The 20,775-nt window shown below is 59.5% G+C and overlaps 1 protein-coding gene across 3 annotated transcripts in view; it reads right to left on the minus strand.

Annotated features, from left to right (window-relative positions):
* Positions 1-3,118: 3,118 nt before the first annotated feature.
* Positions 3,119-20,775, minus strand: part of ACOT7 (acyl-CoA thioesterase 7) — a 126,978-nt gene continuing 109,321 nt past the window's right edge. For 2 of the 3 annotated variants that reach the window (XM_058444179.1, XM_058444178.1), the window contains exons 8-9: positions 19,785-19,969; positions 3,124-3,539 (exon numbers count right to left, since the gene is read on the minus strand). In XM_058444179.1, the coding sequence (XP_058300162.1) occupies positions 3,441-3,539; positions 19,785-19,969 (284 nt within the window). In that variant the 3' untranslated portion in view covers positions 3,124-3,440. Of the gene's footprint in view, positions 3,540-19,784; positions 19,970-20,775 lie in introns of all 3 variants that reach the window. The other variant, XM_032758739.2, reaches the window with a different exon arrangement.

A 20,775-nucleotide genomic window follows, 5' to 3' on the forward strand; every position in this document is an offset into this window, starting at 1 on the left:
CGCCGCCCCTCGGCCCGCTCCGCCCCCGCCCGCTCAGAGGCGCGGCCGTCTGTCGGTCTGTCAGCCCGTCCGTCCGTCCGTCAGTTCGTCCGTACGCAGCCCATCCGTGCCCCCGCGTCCGCCCGCGGCCGGGCCGAGACTGCCTGGGCCGGTGGCGCCTCCTGACAGTGCCGCGCCCCTGGCTCCCAGCTCGGCTCTGTGCACACTCTGGCCGCCGCCTTTGGACGCCGGGGCAAGACCCAGGCCTGGAGCTCTGGGGGCCCGCGGGCCAGAGGGAGCTGGGGCAGGAATGGACACTGAGAACCTGGGGCCAGGGCTGGGGCTCAGGGAGGCCTTCCTGGAGGAAGCCGCATCTAAGATGAACAATCGGGGCGGGGCGTGGAGAGGACACGGGACGCATGGCCAGCGGCTTCTAGGAACTGGGAATCCAGTCTGGAGCAGGGGCAGCGAGGGGCAAGGTTGGGCCAGTTACGGATTCACGCTGCTCCCTGGGCCTGGGGGGGTCCACTGAGGGAATAAAGTGCACGGGCCACCGGGCTGCCGAGTGGTCCCCGCCACCGCCACAGGCTCAGAAATGTTCTGTCTGAAACTCTGAGCACCACCGCCCAGCCGGGAGAGGCCAGGGTCTGCAGCCCAGCGCCTGAAGCCCTCTCCTCCTCCCTTCCTCCCATCCTTCCCGCCGCTCCGCCCCTCCCTCCCAAGCCCTCATGCCATCACCACTCCTCATAGAGCACAGGCTGTCACCCATAGACTGACAGCCTCAGCTGGCCCCATGCAGGCGGAAACCCTCCTGCTCCTTGATGGGGGCCCTGGAGAGAACGCCTCCTGAGGATCGGGGCTGTCTTTTCTAGAAAGTGCCTGACCACACACACAATGGGCACAAGGCCTCCGGGGCTGCTTGGCATAGTGTCCTTCCGTGCCTCTGGGACACATCCATGACTAGGCGCCCCTGTGTCTGGAGGAAAGTAGGCACCTGACCAGGAGGAGACCCAAACCAATTGCAGCCAAAACGGATGCTTGGAGCTTGCCCAGTCTGGCCAGGGCTGCTCCACAGCCTGCACCTGCCTAAACCGTCCCCACACCCCAGGTCCCTGAGTAGCTTTTAGGGGGCCCAGGATGGGTCTTAGGGTCCGTCCCATGAGACAAAAGGAGTGTTGGTAGAGAAAGGCCCCACAATAATGTGTGGGGCTGAGCAAGGGGGAACCCGGGGCCATGCACACCTATACTCCCCGTGGTTTTTTGGACAGCCAGGGCCCTCAGTGCCCCCAGTGAGCCCTCTGTGGACAGGTTGGCTCCCCCTCCAGGTGGTCCTGGTTATAAATAGGCCACCAGCAGTGGGAGGCTGGCACAGGGCAGCTGTAATCAAGGGTGGTGTTTCTAAGCGTCTCGCCTGTGACTCGGAGTGAAATGGTAGAAACGCCACACTTAATTACATGGCCACCGAGAGCCATGCCGCTTAGAAACACCACAGTTAAGATTGCACACACGGCCATGGAGAGCTATGCCTCTGTCTGGGCCTGGCTCCCCTCTGCCAGCCCAGCTGACCCACTGCCTGCACCAGTGCCTCTGCCCGGCCTCAGCTGGCTCTAGGGCAGGTGGGAGATGGCCTCGATGGCTGCCCTGGGGCCCTGGCTTATTTCGTGCTGTGCTGGATTCTGCTGCAAAGTGCCTGGCGCCCCTGGGAGGGGGTTTTCAGGTGCCTGGTTTGCCCAAAGCCACATGGATGAGCGGCTGAGCCAGGACTGAACTAGGGAGTCTGATGCGGGGCCCACCTTCAAGTGAAGGGTGTGGGTGCTTTGGGCAACTGGCCCCCTCAGTGAGCCCCTGGGCTCAGGCACTGCTGTGGCCAGCCCTGGGCCTTCTGCTAGCTGGGAAGGGTGGCCTCCTCATTGCTCTGAACCCAGGGCACCATTCTGGCATGGGTCATGGGTGGAGCTGGGGGCCGAGGCTGGCTGAGGCCAGCCCCAGGGGGCCAAGGGGCAGGGTGGCGTGGCAGAAGCTTCATGTGGCTGAGCTTGTCCCTCCCACCCCCAACCCCCTCCCAGACAGGAAATAACCCCGTCAGCCGTAACTGGGGCCCGGGACAGATTCCCAAGCTCTTGGCTGGTGTTTCTGCACATCTGGAGCCGAGTCCTCACTCTCCAGGGGCCAGAGGGAGCCTTGTGCAAGGCAGCAGCTGTTGACGGGCCAGTATTCTCCAGGCGGCAGGACAGATGTTGGGGCTTCAGGGACAGACTGAGTTGGGAACATTCTCCCAGATGCCACTTCTGGGTGTGCTTGATTGGAGGGCCTCCTTTTCAGCCATGGATGTAGGTGGGGTCCTGGCCCCTGTAGTGGCCTTGGCTGGGCCAGATGCCCAGATCAACCCTGCTACACCGATACCCTCACCACACACGTGCTCACAGATATGCAGAGACAGATGCACACGGACATGCATAGATATGTCAGTGACACGTATGCCCACAGCTTCACACCAACGGCACTGACACACATTCGTGCTGTCCCTCAGACCCCTGCCCTATAAGCCATCCCAGCAGCCTCCTGCCTGAGTGGCTGGGGGAGTTTCCACGTCAGGCACAGAGTCCTGGTGCCAGCTGGGGGGCTCCTTCAGACAGGATTTTGGGGTGTCTAGGCAGTTTCTAGCAAGAGGCTGGGTCAGGGTGGGGCTCCCACACGCTGAGCCAGGCCACATTCGGCTCTTCCCACACCATCACCTCTCTGAGTCTTTCCCAGCAGCCCCACCCTGTTCATAGCCTAAGCCACACAGGCTCAGAGCCGGCATCCTCTGCAAGCCAGACAGTGGGGTTGTGGGGTGCTGGCACTCCCACCAGGCAGCGTGGCCCTGAACCCACATCCTCCCAGCGTCTGGGCTGCCTATGAGGTCCAGGGAGCCAGGGTGTCTGGGGCCAGGACACCAAACCAGGGCCCCACGGGAAATGGGCATTCATAGCCAGCAAGTCACCAGCCAGACACCAATCAGTGTGGCTGTGCCTGAGGTTCTAGGGTACACGCAGGTGCTGGTGCTGGGAGGACTGAGACTGTCCACGGGAGCCCCAACGTCCCACACCCCCTGGGAAAGCAGCGCCCCCAAGACAAATGACCACCCAGGACGCGTGGGTCCAGCCAAGCAGCAGCTTTATTAGTGGTGCTGGGTTCTTCCCATACCCTACAGCGTGCTCGGAAGCATTCCCGAGGGTTTCTGCCGAATGCCTCCCGGCGCTCAGGACAACACTGTGTAGCATTGATACTGGAATGATATAAATAAAGCTTTGGTGTGTAGGTTTGCAGGAGAGAGTACAGGTTAACACTGTGATACGAAACTTCAGACAACACCAGCTCTCAATGTGAATTGGGTTTTTGGCCAAGGGGGAACTTCTAAGTGACTGGACACTGGGCCTGTTGCCATGGCTACTCAAGGCACCAGCGGCAGGAGGAGGAGTCTAGGGCTGAGGCTCCGCGTGGCCCTGTCGCTTCGCCTTCATCTGCAGGTACCGCCCTTTGCCTTCCTCAAAGCGCTTCTTCTCGTCCTCGGTCTCGGGCTGTGGACCACACACAGAGACAGGCAGGTTAGGGTCACTGCAGAACCAGTGCCGTGGCCTTGTGACCTGGCCTGGGGCCCTGCCCCCACCCGTGGGATCTGCCCCACCCCTGCTGGGTGCAGAGTACCATGCCTCGGCTCCGCTGGCCTCCTAGGACTGCCAGGTACCAGGCATGGGGCTCATGTCCCACCTTGCTGATGGGCCCATTGACTGGGCTGAGTATGTTCAGCCAAGATGCTTTGAGGGGTCGCAGGAGCCACAGGTGGCAGAGCTCCATAGAGGGGACACTAAGGGCATGGCGAGTCAGACGCAGTCAATGAAGTGCTGAGCCCTGTGACACCCTCACACCACCTTTCACATCAGGTGAACTCCAAGCCCAGGGCCTGTTTGCTACTGGACTTTGGTGGAAAATGCACTTGATAATGAGACATGGGAGCTGAACAGAAGTGGAAAGGAAGAGGGACCCTGCATTCGCTGCGCTCCCAGGAAAGCCAGCTGCACACCGTCACTGCCCCAGAGAGAAGTGGGGAAAGCCGGCTGCACACCGTCATTGCCCTAGAGAGAAGTGGGCAGATGCTGTGCTGCCTGTGGCCATGAGAAGGCCCCGCCCCATACTGGGAGCAATAGGCCTGCTTTGTTGGCAGGGAGCCCTGTCACCACGCTCTGGACCATACACTCAGGAGGCAGCAGCTTGGACCCCAGGGACCCCATCTCATTGCTCTGGGGGCAGAGCCAACTGAACAGGTGGGATTCGGCCAAAGACGGGGTTCTGCCCAGGACGGTCCTGGTTCATGCCTGTTGACCGGCTGCAATTACGAACGGCACTCCCTTTCACTCTAAGTCTTGTGGCCTCTGGGCAGGTGCCACCCCTGGAGTATTAGATGGTCACTTCTGAGGTCCCATCTGTCCCAGCGCCATGTTCTGACTGGCCCCACCCTGGCTGGGAATTCAGGTTTAATGAGCTGTGCTAATTCCTCTGGGACATTTCATCGCCACATTTTGAGGGTGTCTGAAAGCCAAAGAGATGGGGCAGTTGCCCTTCATTTCATCCACAATGACACCAAACTGTACAGCTATTTTTGGGCCTAAGTGTTTTATAGACAAATGGTATATTGGCAAGAGAAAGCGCAGTCAGCCAGAGGATGTAATGTCAAGTTATACCAAATGCCTCCTCCCCTCAGCTCTCTCCAAAATCGGTCTCTAAATGTCACCAGGTGTAAACTGTCAAAACCTCGCCGGCCTGGAGCCAGTGGCATATAAAGAAGTAGGTGGCACTCCTTGCAGCGGTCCTGGTCCCCCTTTGAAGAGTCTTCGGTGCACACAGGAAAACTGGTTTTCCAAGACACTTTATTGAAGAAGTCCCTCCCGCTGCTACGGTTTGATCTCTGGCTGACTTAAAAATAAAATTTGAGCCTATGCAATTTGACCTGAAACAGTCCAGGGAAAATGAAATGTTCTTTCTCAGTTCTAGCAGCACTTCTAAGTGGGCGAGACCCCTGAGCTTCCTGGGCCTGGAGGGCACAGAGCCCAGCCCCTGCAGATGACAAGCTCCCCTGAAGACATACATGGCTACATCCTGCTGGGCACAGCTGAAGACCTCTGTGCACACTGAGGCAGAATGTGCTAGATCAGGGTTTCTCAAACTTTTAAGTGCATCTGAGTCATCTACCAGTCTCGTAAATGCAGATTCTGATCCAGTGGGTCTGGGAGCTGAGACTCCCAGGTGACACAGGTGAAAGGATCACATGTGACACAACGCTGTGGCCCTCGGACCACACCTGTGTAGCAGGGCCCTGCCCCCTTTCCATCTGCCACTGCCCCCTTTCCATCTGCCGCTGCCCCCTTTCCATCTGCCGCTGCCCCAAATGGGGGACATCTGAAGTGGTCAAGAATGCAAAGTCAAAGCCACCAGGATGGGATATAGGGGCCTTGTCCTCCCCTTCCCCTGTGGAATTGCTCGGTGATGTGGAGGGAAGCTGCAGCTTCTTGTCCGCCTGCAGCGGCAAGGCCGAGGCTCAGCAGAGGAGCGGCCGCCCACAGCCTGGCTTCCTGCCTACCCTGAAGACCCTGTAGCAGGCAGAGCAAGAGCTGTAGGGTGGGCGTGGGGTCCCAGAGCTGGGCGACGAGGCAACAGGGCCTGGTGGGGTTGGTACTGGGTTCTGCTGGCTTTGGAGTGGCTGTGGCAGCCCTGGGAGACATCGGGGTTGGGTGCAGGAGAGCTGGGGACGGGCAGGCTGGATCGCACCCAGGCGCCTCCCAGTCTGAAAGCCAGGCGCCTCCCAGTCTGAAAGCCTGGCCCCTTGGCTCGGGTCCTCCCTCTAGCTAGTGGAGTATCTGCCCTCCACAGAGAGGAAAGACAGCAAGGGGCTTGGAAAGAAAAAGAATCCTTGAAAGCAGGAGAGAGTAAGCCTGGCCCAGGAAAGGCAGCTGGAGTGGGAAGGGACACAGCTGAAGCCCCCGCCCAGCCCACGGGAGCCAGGTCCAGCCTGAAGAGAGGGAACTTCCTGGGAACGTGCGGATGTGGGAGAATGGCGAGAAACTTGGTCCCTAAGTGCCTGAGTCCCCAGCCACATGCTCTCAGGTACCAGAGGACCCAGGAGGGGCCAAGAGAGGTGGCAAATGGCTCTGCAGAGCCAACGCCACCAGCTTAGGAGCTGTTACCATGGGTGTCCTGGGGGGCTGGTGGGAATGGCCCATCCAAGGCCAGGGCCCTGGAGAGGGGCTGAGGAAGGGCTGCCAGGTCAGGAGATGCCTGCCTGCCTGCCTGTCTGTGTCTGCAGATCCTCTGGGCTCCCTCCCCAACTCCACTGGGAGATGAAACCTCTCTGATGGTCTGTGCCAGGCAGGTTTGGAGATCTATGCACTAAATGGCCTCATACAATAAACAACGCACACTGGGATCAAGGTTCTGAAACGTCTCAAATCTGTTTAACTTTCGCCTTTCTCAAACTGAGATGGCCAGGGATCCCTTTCATAAGGAACCAAGCTCTGCCCGGCCTCTGGGACAGGCCGCTTCGGGCAGAGGCTTGCCCACCTTGGGACCGGACCATGCTGTGCGCCCTTCCTGGGATGGTCTCTTCATTCTGCCTGGAAACCAGCCCAGCATCCTCAACCCTGGAGCCGGGTGTGAATCCTGATTCACCACTGACTCACATCGACTCCTCTTTTGTAAAATGGGCCAATGTCCACCTCACAGCAGGGTTGTGGGGACCAAATTTCTCCCTGCAGCCCATGTTCAACCAGGCATTAAAAACAACACAGTGAAAGAAGCCAGTCACAGGGGGCTGCCTATCACCCATTTACACGAGATGTCCAGGAGAGACATATACACAGAGGCAGAAAGTGGATGTGCGGTTGCCTGGGGCTGGGGGACCAGTGGTGGCTAAGGGGTGGTGCTTCTTTTTGGTGTGATAAAATGTTTTGAAATAGACTGTGGCGGGGGACGTCCACCTCTGTGAATAGAAGAAAACCTGCTGAATCGTACCCTGTAAGTGGGTGAACAGAACGGCATGTAATTACATCTCAATAAAGCTGTTAAAAGAGGAAACCTCCACAGGTGAGAGCTCTCTGTGGTGGGGGAGTGGTCAGGGCTGTCAATGCGTAAGACGGGCCCTGAGCTAGTAACTACATAGGAATTCTTTATTCTCTTTACTTTTGCATATATTTGACCTTTTCTATAATTAAAAAGCTAGAAAAGCAAAAAACTAACTAGACCTAGATCTAGGAAAACCAGCCCCTCCTTTCTTCCCTAGGCACCAATGATCTCCAGGCCCCAAAGAGACGGGGACTTGGCTTTACAAGTGGTGGGCTGCGGGCAGAGCTGAGGGAGCCGTCTGGGCTGTGCACACTCCCTGCCAAGAGGCGCTAAGAGCTAACTCAGGACCATGCTCGTTCTGGTCCAGTTCATAGGTGTGTGATGGGCCCCAGGCCCCACGCATGCGGCACGGCCCGAAGGGCAGGGAGATCTGCGCCCAAGAGCGAGAAAACCTCTCAGGGCTTCATACAGCCCGGTCCTCACCTCTGCCAGCCACACGCAGCAGTGGAGCGAAGCCCTCGAGTCTCCTAATGATCTGGCCTCCATGACCACCTGGGAGTGGAATAGGAGTAACTTCCCACAGCTCTCGGCATCTTTACCAGAGATGTGACCACAGCACTCCAGCCGCCGAGGACATGGGAGGACCACCCAACTCTGGGCCTGCAGAAGGCACTGCAGACGAGAGCCCTCCCACCCCTTTGCCCCCACATGGGCTGTGCATGTGGGGCAGGGACTACAGCGATAAGGGGATATTCTCTGCGCAACCCATGCTTAGGGCGCGGCAGGCTGTGCACATCAGGGTGTTCCCAACAACCCCACCAAGCAGCACTGAAATGATTGTCCACTTTTACCAATGAGGAAGTGAAGCACAGAGAGGCTGAGTAACTTGCCCAAAGTGACATAGCGGGTAAGGGGAGAGCCTCCATTTAAACCTGGGCATGGGGGCTGCCCTCCAGGTCGTTCTATGCTGAGGGGCTTTTAGGGGTGGGACTCGTCCATGGGAAGTGAGGAAGGCAATGGACCTGCGGGGTGTCCACGATGAACCAGGGTCGGGGCTTCCCTGCCTCCCCTCACCTCACCCCGGCTCTCGGTGCAGCCTAGGAGCACTTGCTGAGCTTGGCCTCCCCCAGGCGGGGGCCCTGCCCTGCCCTCAGCCATATTATCCCAAACCACTGCAGCTGCTCCCACCCCAGCGGCCACCAGGCCATCAAGCACTCCCAATGCCACAGGCCAAAGGCTGGGACTGCTTCTCTCACGAGGTCAGTTAATACACAGCCTGAAGCGGGAACGAGCCCACGTGCAGGTCATTCTCAGGGTCGGCTCCAGGCCGAGGGAGAATCCGGTGCCCAGCAACAGGCCCCAAGGCGGCTCTGATGTGGCCCTGCTGTTTAATATTTGCAGCAAACTCATCAGCCAGGCTCTGCCCTCAGACAAAGCAAATGCTATCTGATGACGGATGGATGTGTGGGAGCCTGACAGCCTATGCAGGCCCCACTGCTCTTCCCGTCTCCCGGGATGGTGGTATCTGCTGGATGTTCCAGGCTCTGAGACAGAGTCCAGACCAGCCCAGGAGCCTCAATATCACTGCATGGAGTGCCCACCCATGAGCGCTGCCCTCCCAAGGCACAGGTGGCCTTCCTCCCTGAGTGCCCAGGGGCGTCCTTCCAGGCTGGAAGTTTATGAAGATGCCAGTCAAGGGCAGGGACGTCCCAGGTGCCTGAGGACCCAGGCTCACCACCCAGGGGGAGGTGGAACAAAGGGAGGCAGGGCGGTGTCTGTCCCATGGTAGGTTACTGGCTCACCGCTGGTGGGCAGCCAGCCTCCCCAGGCCATGGCTCTGCTAAATAGTTCTTCTACCCAAGTGACAAAGGGGCCACCTTGTCTTGCTGGGTGAGAAACTGACGGAGCAAGACAGATGTCTCCAGCACAAGGTCCCACCCACGGCCCGGCTGCTGCCTCCTCGCAGCCATCTCCCTCCACCCGGAAAAGTAAATAAATGCATACGTTGTTGGCTGTTGCTGTTTTTAATGGAGGGTTGGGGGTGGGTGGAGGAGGAAAGAACGCTCTTCGGGAAGACAGATGTCTCTCTCAAGTCCCCAAGGCTGCTGGTGGGGGAAGGACTGGAGCCTCTGGGGCACTGGCCAGTGGTGCCAGCTGCCAGGCACCCACTTGTGGCCTCAGGCAGGCTCCTCCGAGCCTCTGGGGCTCCCCAAGAATATGCCAGAGAGAAAAGATGAGGTGGCAAAGGGCAGCTCAGGGCACATGACCCCCATGTATCCCGGGCACCTGCCTGATGGAAGGGATGGGGCAACACGGCCAGGAGCAGGCCTCTGAGTCCCACGGGCCCAGCTGTGTGGCCCAGGGCCAGGTTTGTTCACCTGGAAACAGGAACTCAACAAAGTGACATGGCAAAGTGCTTCCTGTGGTGCCGGTGCACGTGAGCTCCTACGTGTGTGTGCACATGTGTCTGCGGTCCCTGGTGCATGTGTGTGTGTCTGTGTGGTGGTCTTGCTGTCCTCACAAATACCTGAGGCCAAGTGCAGCCTGGGAGCTGCTCCAAGGACTGTCCTGCTGGTGTGTGGCCACCCCAAAGGAGGGCCAGATGGCCCGGGGTCACCTTAACGCAGCAGGGCCTTTAGGGTGTCATGCTCACCCACGGGGATGCAGGGGTGGGGAGGGTCCCAGGGTAGCAGGTTGACAGTATGCTCCCTCCCTGGTGCTCAGGGAGCACCACCTGGCACTCAGCATCAAGCCCCTGGCTCCCCTGCAGCCTAGTGGCTGCCTGGGCCTGGGGTCTGCATCTTTTTCCTCCCTCCGCTTAGTGCTTCCTGCCAACTGCTGTCTTCTGGGCTCTCTTCCACTGGAGGGGAAGCCTGTGGCTTTTAGAGCCGAATGCTGCAAACCAATGTTTTCCACTTTGCATTTTCTCTGCTTGGAGAACACACATTTGGAACATGGTATGGAGAACGAGTGACTAAGTTCCACCCTCGGTAAAATCAATAGCTTGTCCTTTTTGTAATTAATGAATGGTGCAAAAAGGGTTTCCAGTGGTGATATGACAACTTCCTGTAAGCCTGAGGGACACAGACCTTCTTAATTAGGAAGCCACGTAGCATGCCCTCTCCCTAACAGGAGACAAGAGGGGTCTTGGGATAATCACAAAAGCAATGAAAACATCTCATTATTGAGGACACTCAGCACGGCCAGGCGAAGGGCCTTGTGCATGGAGAAGCCAGCAATGATGAGCTTAGCACCAGGACTACCAGCCTCATAAGCACCTGTGCCCCTAGGGTCTCGCTCCACCTGAGGACCTTGCCTTAGCAGAGCCTGTCCGCCATCCACTGTGGCCTCTCCCAGCAGCTGCAGGCCTGGGCTAATGACCTCCTCCTCCACACCCACCCAGGACTGCACCAGCCTCCAGCAGAAAGCAGCCGGAAATCTCAAAAAATGAGATCATTGTGGAGAGTCATAAACACCCTCACCAGGGGCTCCCCTCACCCGGCAGCACCGGCTCAGACTCCGAAAGAACTGCCCCCAAGTGGGGCCAAGAAAGGAGGCATAAAGGTCAACAGGAGGCTGCTGGCGGAGGCAGGGAGATCGTTGCCACAAAGGGGAGAAGAGGCATCGGGACTTGGGCCTGGGTGGTGGCCCCTCAGGAGCCCCTCCTGCAGGCACGGAGTGCCGTGGTCCCGGCACGCTCGGCTCACGGCTCCTGTGCCGGGAGTGTGGACATGGAGGTCCCCACCCTACAACACCAATAATGATCAGAGCTGCCACCTGCTGAGTGCCCACTGTGGGCTAGGCCTGGGCCAGAAGCTGCATGCTCATGGCACACCTCTGCTCTGCGTGTGCCCACTCTGTGCTATGCCCTGTGGAGCCCTTCCCGTCCTGCTGGAGGCCAGCACCATGCCTGGACACAGCAGGGGCACAGGAGGTGTTTGCTGGATGGATGAATGAATGAATGAATGAATGAATGATCAAACAAATGAAGATAAAAAGCCTTAATTCTAAATAGGGATGGTCTCTATGTTAACGATTCAAAACCAGTACTTCTGCTCAATGAACACTGGCATCGTCTGTCCCCAACCAATTCCAGGGGGCTCAGACCATGGAGGGTCTGAACAGGAGCCTGCAACAGTGACAAAGGTGAGATGAGAGTGTCCAGCACACCTAGGCTTGGCCATCCCCCTGGAGATGGGCCAGCTCTGTGGCCATGCTGGGGACTTGCTTCTGATCCTGCACACACAGGTGGGGAGGCTTCTGCATCCTTTCTACCACCGTGTGGGGCCCAGGGCCTGTTTCTTCCTGCACCTTTGCTCGCAGGGCTCAAGACGTGTGTCTGGCCGCAAAGGGCCTTTGCCAGGACTCTCCACACCCCTTGCTGAGAGCGCCGAGCAAAGTGGGCGGCCTCCAGCCCCAGGATACTCCAGGCATGAACTCGCCCTGCTGAAAACTCCAAGTCCCATGGCCAGGACCTCATGTGGGCCCAACAACCTTTCCAGGCCTCTCGCTCACCTTCCGCAGTGCCCTGGGTCTAGCTGGGATGCTCCCTCGGTTCACTGAACCCTCTGGAAATCCCACCCACGGGCCTCTCCTGGTACAGCCCCCACTCCTGGCAGTGCTCACTCTGTCCGTGTCACAAATCTGACAGCAGTGGGGACAGAGAGGCCCCAAGGCTCCATCCCACACTGTTGTATGCCCCCCAGGCCTGGCTCTGAGCAGAGCCTTCTGTAAACCTCCAGGGGGAGAACATGAGCAGCTCACCATGCCCAGGTGGGTTTTTAACCCCCCCGCAGCCGGTTAGGCCGCGGTGGCATCAGAAGAGCTACCTACCAGTGCCGCTCAGAAGGGCCAGTGTGTGGCTGTCTGGACACAGTGGATCTTTCAGAGATATGTGCAGAGCAGAAACATGAAAGGTGGCTGGAGAAAGAGTCTGGGCTCAGGCAGAGGGAAGGCGAGAGCCAGGCTGGAGGGGAGAGCTACATGCTCTCATCTGCGCCAACTGCCTTCTCAGTACCCATGCCTCAGCTTCTAGGCACGTGGGACTCACCGGCCACCGGATGTTCCTAAGCGCTAACCAATGAGGTGACAGGAGCAGCTTCGGGATGCAGGTATTTTCCCATCACAAGACTGACTCCCGCTAAATGCAGGCAAAAGGAACAGAGAGCACGACACTGGATTCTGAGCCTCGTGAATATTCCAGCCCATGACTCACGCCTGTGGGCTGGCAGCAAGGTGGGGGCGGGAGGGGGGAGGGCTTCCCTCACTAATGGCCAAACGCGGCAGGCGGCTCACCAAGCCCTTCCAGGAACACACCGTCAACCTTCTGCACTCCAGTAACAGCTGAATTTCCTAAATTAGTCAACAATTAAAAAATTATTCCAAAAGTTCAATCTTGGCCAAATGAACAAAGGAAGCCGGTGTAAGAGCCCGCACACTGGCGCAGCGGTGCCCATCCCAGGGCAAGTGCAGAGGCTGCACGCAGCCACCACACAGTGCTTCCGCCCACTCTTTTGCTAGTGAAATTCTCTGGGAGTAGGTGCGGCCCCTCCCTGCTGGCAGGAGCCTGCGGCAACAGGGTGTCTAGGATGTTGAGGCAGCAGAGACCCTAGGGCCCTGCCCCATGACAAAGGCCCCACGTGGGGACCTCTCTCTCTGTCCTACATCCTGGGACCGGACCTCTCTTCTTGTCCTGGCCCGGGCTGGACACGGCCAGGAATGGCCACCTCTGCTCCTGAGGCTTCTTCGAGAGGAACGGGGCCCATGAGAAGACCCCAGGCCCCTCTGCACACCATGCCTGGGGGTCAGGCAGGTCCTGGGGGTGGGGAGCGGCAGCCACCACCACGGAAAGCCTTGCCCCATGCTTCCTCCTAAGTGCAAAGGGGCGAGGGACCTTCCAGTTACAGCATCACTGAGAAGGCACGGAGAGGGGACTTGGGGCAACAGCCTGGCGACAGCTCAAGACAGCCACAGCCAAGAGGCGTCTCCAGCCTGCTCTGTCTGCAGCCCCCACATCAGTGCGTCACAAAGCTGTGGCCCTCAGCACTGCATGGCAGACAACTTCCAGAAGGCTGCAGAGGGCCTTTCAGCTGACTTCAGCCCTGGGGCCCATCCTGCCCCTCCAGCTGAACAGCAGGTCAAACAGTGCCCTCCTTCCGGATGCTCCGGCCCATGCCACGCTGTCCTCTCGGCTGGTGTGGGGCTTGCCCGGCCCCTGCACTCATGCAGGTGAATCAGCTGAGGCCAGGAGAAGGAGGTCATGGGGCAGCAGCAGAAGCGAGGTGGGCACCATGTTCCAGAGCCTTCTGAAAGTTGTGTGGGTCTGTGCTGAGGCCACGCCTCACATAAGGCCCCAGGAGAGGCAAAAGAATCAAACTGGAGCGGAAAACTTTCCACTAAAATGTGCCCCAACCCCCACACTTCACAGTGGCCTGCGGAGGTTCAGTCACCTGCCCAGCACTGGTCCTGAGATCATCTGGGGCTGAAGCAAAGGCCCTGGGCTGAGCGCAGTGGGCGTGGTGTGGGTGGGCAGCGTGTTGGGACTCCCAGGGTTTAGGTTCTCGCACAGAAGGGTTCTCAGGTGGGGCTCCTCCCAGGACCCCGCAGTAGGGCCTGGCTGGGAGAAAGCACAGTGGCATCGACGACAGCAGTGAGCGGCCCCCTTTCCCAGGCAGTGAGGTCCCAGATGGGCCTGCTGGCCACGCGACCCATGGCGAGTGACTCCCTGCCTGGTGCCCGCCTCCTGTCTGGGGATTCGAAGCATCTGTGAGCAGACGCACCAGCTCGCAGAGGGGTTAGCGCTCCCTGAATGCTCCGGTTTCAGTGACCTGTACCCAGGCACCACCCAAGAGGAAGCCTCCCCTGCCCCTCCAGTCCCTTGCCCACCCAGGAGACAGGCAGCAGCCTCCGCATCCAGCTGCCCTGGCTTCCTAACCAGAAAACAACCCTGCTGAGAATGGCCCCCGGCCTGGTAGGGCTCCCTCAACATGAAGGTGCCCAAGGGTCTCAGGGCCTCTTTTAGGTCGGGGCACATCAGAGTGGACAAAGCTCAAAAGGGTGCGTTTTCCCTGTGTTCTTGGAACTCCCCTGGCTATGCGTGAGGCAGCTCTAAAAGGCAAGGTAAAGATGGCCACACCTAGGCCAGGCGCGGTAGCTCACGCCTGTAATCCCAGCACTTTCGGAGGCCAAGGCAGGTGGATCATGAGCGAGACCAGCCTGGCCAACATGGTGAAACCCCATTTCTAGTAAAAATACAAAAATTAATAAGGAATGGTGGCATGTGCCTGTAATCCCAGCTACTCGGGACGCTGAGGCAGGAGAATCGCTTCAACCCGGGAGGCAGAGGTTGCAGTGAGCCGAGATCGCACCACTGCACTCCAGGTTGGGCGACAGAGTGAGGCTCTGCCTCAAAAAAAAAAAAAAAAAAAAAAAAAAAAGATGGCCTCACCTGCCTTCCTTACAGCCTCCCACTTCCATCCAGAAAACATTTCAGTGGCTAAAGACTGAAGCTCGGAGTCCTGGGCTGGCCACCTCGGGAGATGTGTGTTCATGAGCACCAGAGAGACCCTCTGGGATCGGCTCGCTCCAGTTTGGAAGCCTGCTTTGCAAAGACCCTGCCCTCCATCACGTGGCTGCACAGTTGGAGCCCCGGCTAATCTGGGGACACATCCCCTCCTCAGTGTGCCCAGGAAGCAGTGGGGTCACGGCACTCACTCAGCCCTTACAGCCACGGAACGGGCCACAGGCTTCTCCCTGGTCAGGGGCCTGGGCGAGCCCCTCACCCCGCCCTGTCTCAGCCCCACAAGTTCTCAGCCCCAACTCCCTGGGCCTGTAGAGGCTACAATGCCCACACCTGCAAGAATCAGAGGCAAGTACAGCCCCCACCCGAGGTGCCAGGGACATCCTCCGCTTCAGCAGACATACAGCTCTGACCTTCCTGCAGGCTGAAAAGCCTTCCCACATCTGTCTGCTGCCACCTGCCTCCTGCTGTCCCTCCCCACAAGCCACTTCTCCAGCCCCCGTCGGCCCAAGGTCAGAGGGCACTGCCATGGGGAGGCCTGGCTCTACGCGCTGCGTTGGCCTCTTCTAATACGAGACCGGGAAGTGCTGGCAGCTGCCCGGAGCGGGTGCGGCAGCCCCCAGCATAAAATATTCATGGAGATGCAACTCCAAGCAGAGAGGCTGCATCCGTGTCAGCCAGGCCCTGGGGAAGGGAGCTAAAAATAGACAGGAGGCTGAAGAAAACTGATGTGGGGATGAGGGAGGCGACTGGGAGTAGGAGGAGGGGCCGCCAGGGCACATCTGGAGGGACGGAATGCACATGCAGGTTCACCGCACGGAGCACACACATGCTCCCAGCCCAGAACTCGTGCTCATGTGGGCAGTCCCCAGGTGAGAGCTGCAAATCCCTCTCCGGGCAGCCTGCCCCACCAGCGGCTATTTTTGTCAACATCAACATTGACATCCGTGGGCCCCAGGACACCTCAGTGAAGAATCAAAAACCATCTTTAATGAGCGAGAAATAACAGCCTGGATCAACATGACGCGGCCACACCCAGGGGATGGGCTACCATTCCCTCCATTCAAGCTGGCGCCCCTCCCTGCCGCTCTGCAGCCCCTTCCCCCAGAGCCAGCCCTCCTGCACTCTGACCCACCCCAGGGTATGGAGTTCTGGAAGGGGCAGCCCCAGGACTGCTCCCCAGCTGGCTCTGGGAAGGTCACAGGCCCGGCCCCCAAAGCCTCTGTGACCGCAGGCTGCTATCCACATGAGGGTGGACCCCCTCGGGTTGGACTTTATAGGGAGTGGGGAACATGAGGCACAGAGGTCCCCTCCCTGAGAGCCCATGGATCGCTGGCCCCTCGTGGTCACTGCACTGGCCTCCCTGAACCAGCTGAGTGCTGGGGTAGGTGCAGGTTGTCCTGACCCCACATCCAGTGTGCACGGCCCAGCTGGGGGCAGCCGGGAGAGGGAACCGTCATTGGTGGGCAAACACCAACCACGCCTGCAGCCGCTGCCAACCTGGGAGGATGCTCCCCACCATCAGCTTTGAGGGGCTGCTATTGGGAGACCCCCCAGGGCACCCCAGCCTGTTCAAAGCACAGGTCACCCAGATCCTCCTCTATTTTACGCCCATATGTGTAAGCCCCATAGACTCCCACCAGCCCTCTCTCCCCAGGCCTGCCCCGTCCTAGCCGGGTGGCCTCAGGTGTGTCACTGTCCCCAAGCTCCCCCGTTACAGACAGTGGCTCTGCGCCTTCAGCCCTCGCCGTTCCCTACACCTGAACGGTCCCCACAAGACAGCTCCTGCCCTTCCTCCCTGACTCCAGGCCTCCGCTGAGGCTTTCCTTGGGAAGGAACATATTTAAAATTGTACCTGCCCCCCGGCACGCTCCCATCCCCTCATTCCCTGCTGTCTTCTTCGTGACCCTGGACACCACTCAACTTCCTCTATCTTCACTGTTTGTTTACTCCTCCCTCTGAGAGCCTGTGAGGCCCCAGGGAGAGCAGGTGAACAGCGCAGACGACGAAGGCCCCCCATCTTCACCCACCCCACGTGGTGGGCACTGTGTCCATCACCACCGTACAGATGAGGAAACCGAGGCACATAGAAAGTGTGTGCCTAAGGCCACACAGCTAGTAAGTTTAGAGCTCTCCTGACCCGGGCAGCCAGGCGCCTGCTCCTGGATATGTGAGCCTGACAGTCCACGCAGCGTCTGCAGTGGGGGGGCGGCTGAAAGGGAGGCTGGGGTGGCAGAGGCGATGCTTCTCTAGAGCGGTTGTGGGTGCCCTTCTAAGGAAAAAACGTCTGAGAAATGCTGTAGCTCCAGGAGGGTCTGGGGAGGGTGGTCCAGATGGGAGCAGCAGGTGCACAGGCGCCGGGCGGGAGTGAGCTTGCTGCACCCACACCCAGGGCACGGAGGAGCCACTGTGCATTTCGGTGGGAGAGGGAGAGACTCGGATTTTGATGACCAGTTTCCTGGGCTGCAGGGAGGGTCAGATTGAGAGCACCAGGAACAGAGGAGGGAGCAGCTAAGGACTGAGCAGGGGTCCCATGGGGACGAGGCAGTAAGAGCTGTTCGGGAGAGAGGAGTGGAGCGGCACTGGGTGGGCGTGGGCATGGGGGGAGTGGGGAGGAGCCAGCTGGGTTCCCAGACTTCCAGAGCAGCACAGAGGCGGACAGGGATTTTTTTGCGGGGGGGATAATGAGTTCCATTTGGGACAAACTGTATTTGAGATGCTTTTGGGAACCCTGTTGAGGGGCAGCACTGACCAAGTCAATTTGGGAGTCAATACGACACACAGGCGATGCTTGAGGCACAGGCCATGGATCCGACCACCCCAGGCGAGAAGGGCCACAGGTTAGGACGTGTCAAAGCCAAGGGTCGGGGACTGTGTGGTGGCCAGGGAGGCTGGAGTATCCCTACAGACACTACAGGGTCCCCTTCACTGAGGGCCTGGTCAGCTGTGCTACAGACAGGGAGTGGACAGCAGACATGGTGTGTCCTTGCGTCTGTCCATGCTGCCCGCAGCGGGAAGACAGAACTGGGAAAGTTTGTCCAGGAGGCAGGAAGAGGTAGGGGGCAAGGAAGGAGAGAGCTTCGGAAATGTGCCTGTGTCAGGTGGGGGATTCAGCATCAGGACAAACAGCAGCCATGCTGAAAAGCATCATGGGAGGGGCGTCGGGTCCATCAGGAGAGACCAGAGCAGGCCCAGGTGGGAGTGGAGCCCATACTTCATGGCCGAGAAGAGCAGGCAAGTTTAGAGAAGGCGTGTCCAAGGTGGAAGGAGAACCAGACACACGGACAGAGGAGGCTGGAGCCTCGCAGCAGGGTCAGGGGCTGAGGAACGACTGCGGACCAGCCCAGGAGACGTGGAGGGAGGACACCATCCTGCCAAGGGCCGATGGGTGGCACGGTGGGCCAGGGCAAGGCGGGGTAGGCTTATAAGTAAATGGGGAGGGGTGGGGGCAGATGAGGGAGGAAGGAGCAGGCAGCAGAGCCAGCCCTGATGGAGCAGGAGGGTGGCAGCCTAGGGTACTTTGCCACAGAAGAGGCTGTGGGGCTAGAGGCATGGAGCAGTCCTCCCACCAGAAGGGGAGCGTGCCTCATAAGCCCCAAGTCGAAGAGGGGCCAGGTCATGAGAGTCGTGCAAGGGTGGGTCACAGGCACTGTGTTAGTGCCGTGCTGGGGGCACCCACCACTCACTTTCCTTCCTTTCAGCCTGGCTGAGTCCTCCTCATCCATCAAGTCCAGGTTCACCATCAGCTCCTCTACTCAGCCCACCCCACCTGGGAGAGGCCGGCACCCAACTCCAGCAAAGAGCTGGCCTAGAGCTGGCAGGGGAGGGTACTCGCTGGGCCTGACAGCTCACACACCACACCTGGCGCTGCCACCACGGGCCCTGGTGAGGCATGAGCTCCTCCACTCCAGGAAGGGGCAGGGCTGGGAGAGGGGCTTGGAGGGGCCTCAGCCTCGATTGGGAAACAAGGCAGCTGGGGCGACCGGGCGGCCTTCCTCAGCCACGTGGGGAAGCGACGGGCTGTGCTCCAGCCTCTGGGAGGAGTGGGTTTTCAATGTGTGTTCGCCCCAGAGATTTCAGCACACGCTCCTCTCCGGGAGGCCGAGCAGCAAATGCTTGCGGATCTGCACGGGGGGCAGACGCCGCGGGGGCAGGGGCCTTGAGAACCTCTGGAATCAGGGGTCAGCCTCGCAGGGCTGTGGTGCCTGCCTGGCCACTTCCATGACAGTGCCAGCTCCCAAGAGGCCTGTGAGCACCCGCCTGCTCCCAGCTGCTCTGCTCCCGCATCCTCGCTCCCCGGAGGGGCAGGAAGCTCCTACAGCTCTGCTTTCCTCTTGCTCCCCTCAGTGACAGACACAAGAGCTGGTTCAAAGAGAAATCAGGACCAGCCCAAAGGCTGCAGAGCCCCTGGGGTCGGCCAGGATGGGAACCTCTGTTCTTATGACAGAAACAGGGAAGCTGCCTCTCTGGGCCGCTCGAACCCTGCCAATGTCTGTGACCCTACAGAGTCCACGCCAGGCGGAGAACTACCAGCTCTCAAACGTGGCAGAGCTCAAGGGATGTGGACACCTGGGGGCAGCAGCCCCTGTGAACGAATGTGTGTGGCCTGCACACGCCCACCCCATCTGCCCCGAATAAGGAGGAGAAAGGCCAAGGGGCTGGGACCCTCAGCCCAGAGCCCAGCAGCCTGGCTTGGTCTCATCGGGCAGGACCTGCAGGCCAGGGCCACCTGGAGGGAGCCCACCCCTCCGGCTTCACAGCAGGCCCTTCGGCAGGGGATGGGGGACCCAGGGCGCGGTCCTCATCCCCCTCCAGCATTCTTACACAATGCCAGGGAACCCCAAGGCACCACACTCAGAGGCGACCTGGACTCCCAGGCAGCAGCCATGCTAAGGTGCTCTTAAAGGGGTCTGTCTCTCTTGTCCTGTCTGCCCAGCCCCACCCCATGGGCCCTGGGAGTAGAGCCCAAAGGCCTCCCTGCTGGCTATGAGGCTTTCCTTCTCAAGGCCTCACCAGATCAGCCCCGTAGCCTGAGGTCACCGGTCCAGGAAGTGGCCAGGCCTGGCCCTAATCTGACCCCTACTGACAGGACAGGACTCATGCAGGCACAGACTCCCCCTGGAGGCCCAAGCACAGGGACCCTAGGGCTGCCTGGCAGGGAGGGGCCGCCGTTCCAAGGACGCGCACTCACCACCAGCTGGGGCACAGGCAGCGACCTGCCCTCCTGGCTCAGCGACACGTAGGTGAAGAAGGCACTGGCGGCCCGGTAGCGCTTCTGAGAGCTGTCCACAACAGGGTCAGCGTCCACCAAGACCTCGATCTCCATGGACTTATTGCTCGTGAAGGTCATGCGTCCGGAGATGGTGATGACGCAGCCTGTGGAGAAGGGAGGGCGGGGGTCAGGGCGGCCTCCACCCCATGGCCCGGCGGGGGACACTGGCATTTCTGTGGTCAGCAGGCAGACACTTGGTTAGGGGAAGCAGTGGCTTGGCTGACTACCAGATGTTCAAATAACAGAATATTAGAATGTGTCGTTAGTTGCCCATGAATGTTTATCTTTCTAGTGAGCAGGTTTATCTACGCTAAAGCACTGAAGGATTTTGGTGGTCATGAGTTCGAGCCCCCGCCCAGGCAGGCTCTTTCCTGGCCGGGAGTGGCAGCACCTGCCGAAAGGCTTCAGAGCCACTGTGCCCCCATGGGGGAGGCCGCAGACTGCCTTCCAGGAGCTCTGGGTGTCAGCTGGCTCTGCCCTTCCTTAGGTCAGGGTCAAATCTGTAACCTGCACTGTCCATTCATTGGCCTTGCTGGTGCCCACTGGAGCCACAGCTGCTCTAAGCACCAAGACAGAACCTTGTATCACCTTCCACTCCCACTCCCACCCTCAGGGGCTCCAGTGACACAGGGCAGCTGCCTGTGCCCCTTGGTGGGATTGAATCGTATGTGACTGCATGCCAAGCCTCCCTTCTGGCCCCACTGGTCTGCCCACGGGACCAAAGCTTCCTCCTCTGGGCTGCTGGATGCCATACCCCTTGGCCAGAGTCCTCCATACTCAAAGCACCAGCCCCATTTCTCTGTGAATCATGACAAAGTCCAAAGTCACTAGTTCCCATACATTGTCCCTGTGTCCCTCTCTCCCCCTCAACCCTAACCAACCTCTCTGTGCGCCCCACGCTCCCCGGGGC

Source organism: Hylobates moloch, unplaced genomic scaffold (assembly GCF_009828535.3).
Source record: "Hylobates moloch isolate HMO894 unplaced genomic scaffold, HMol_V3 SCAFFOLD_9, whole genome shotgun sequence".
Lineage (NCBI taxonomy): Eukaryota > Metazoa > Chordata > Mammalia > Primates > Hylobatidae > Hylobates > Hylobates moloch.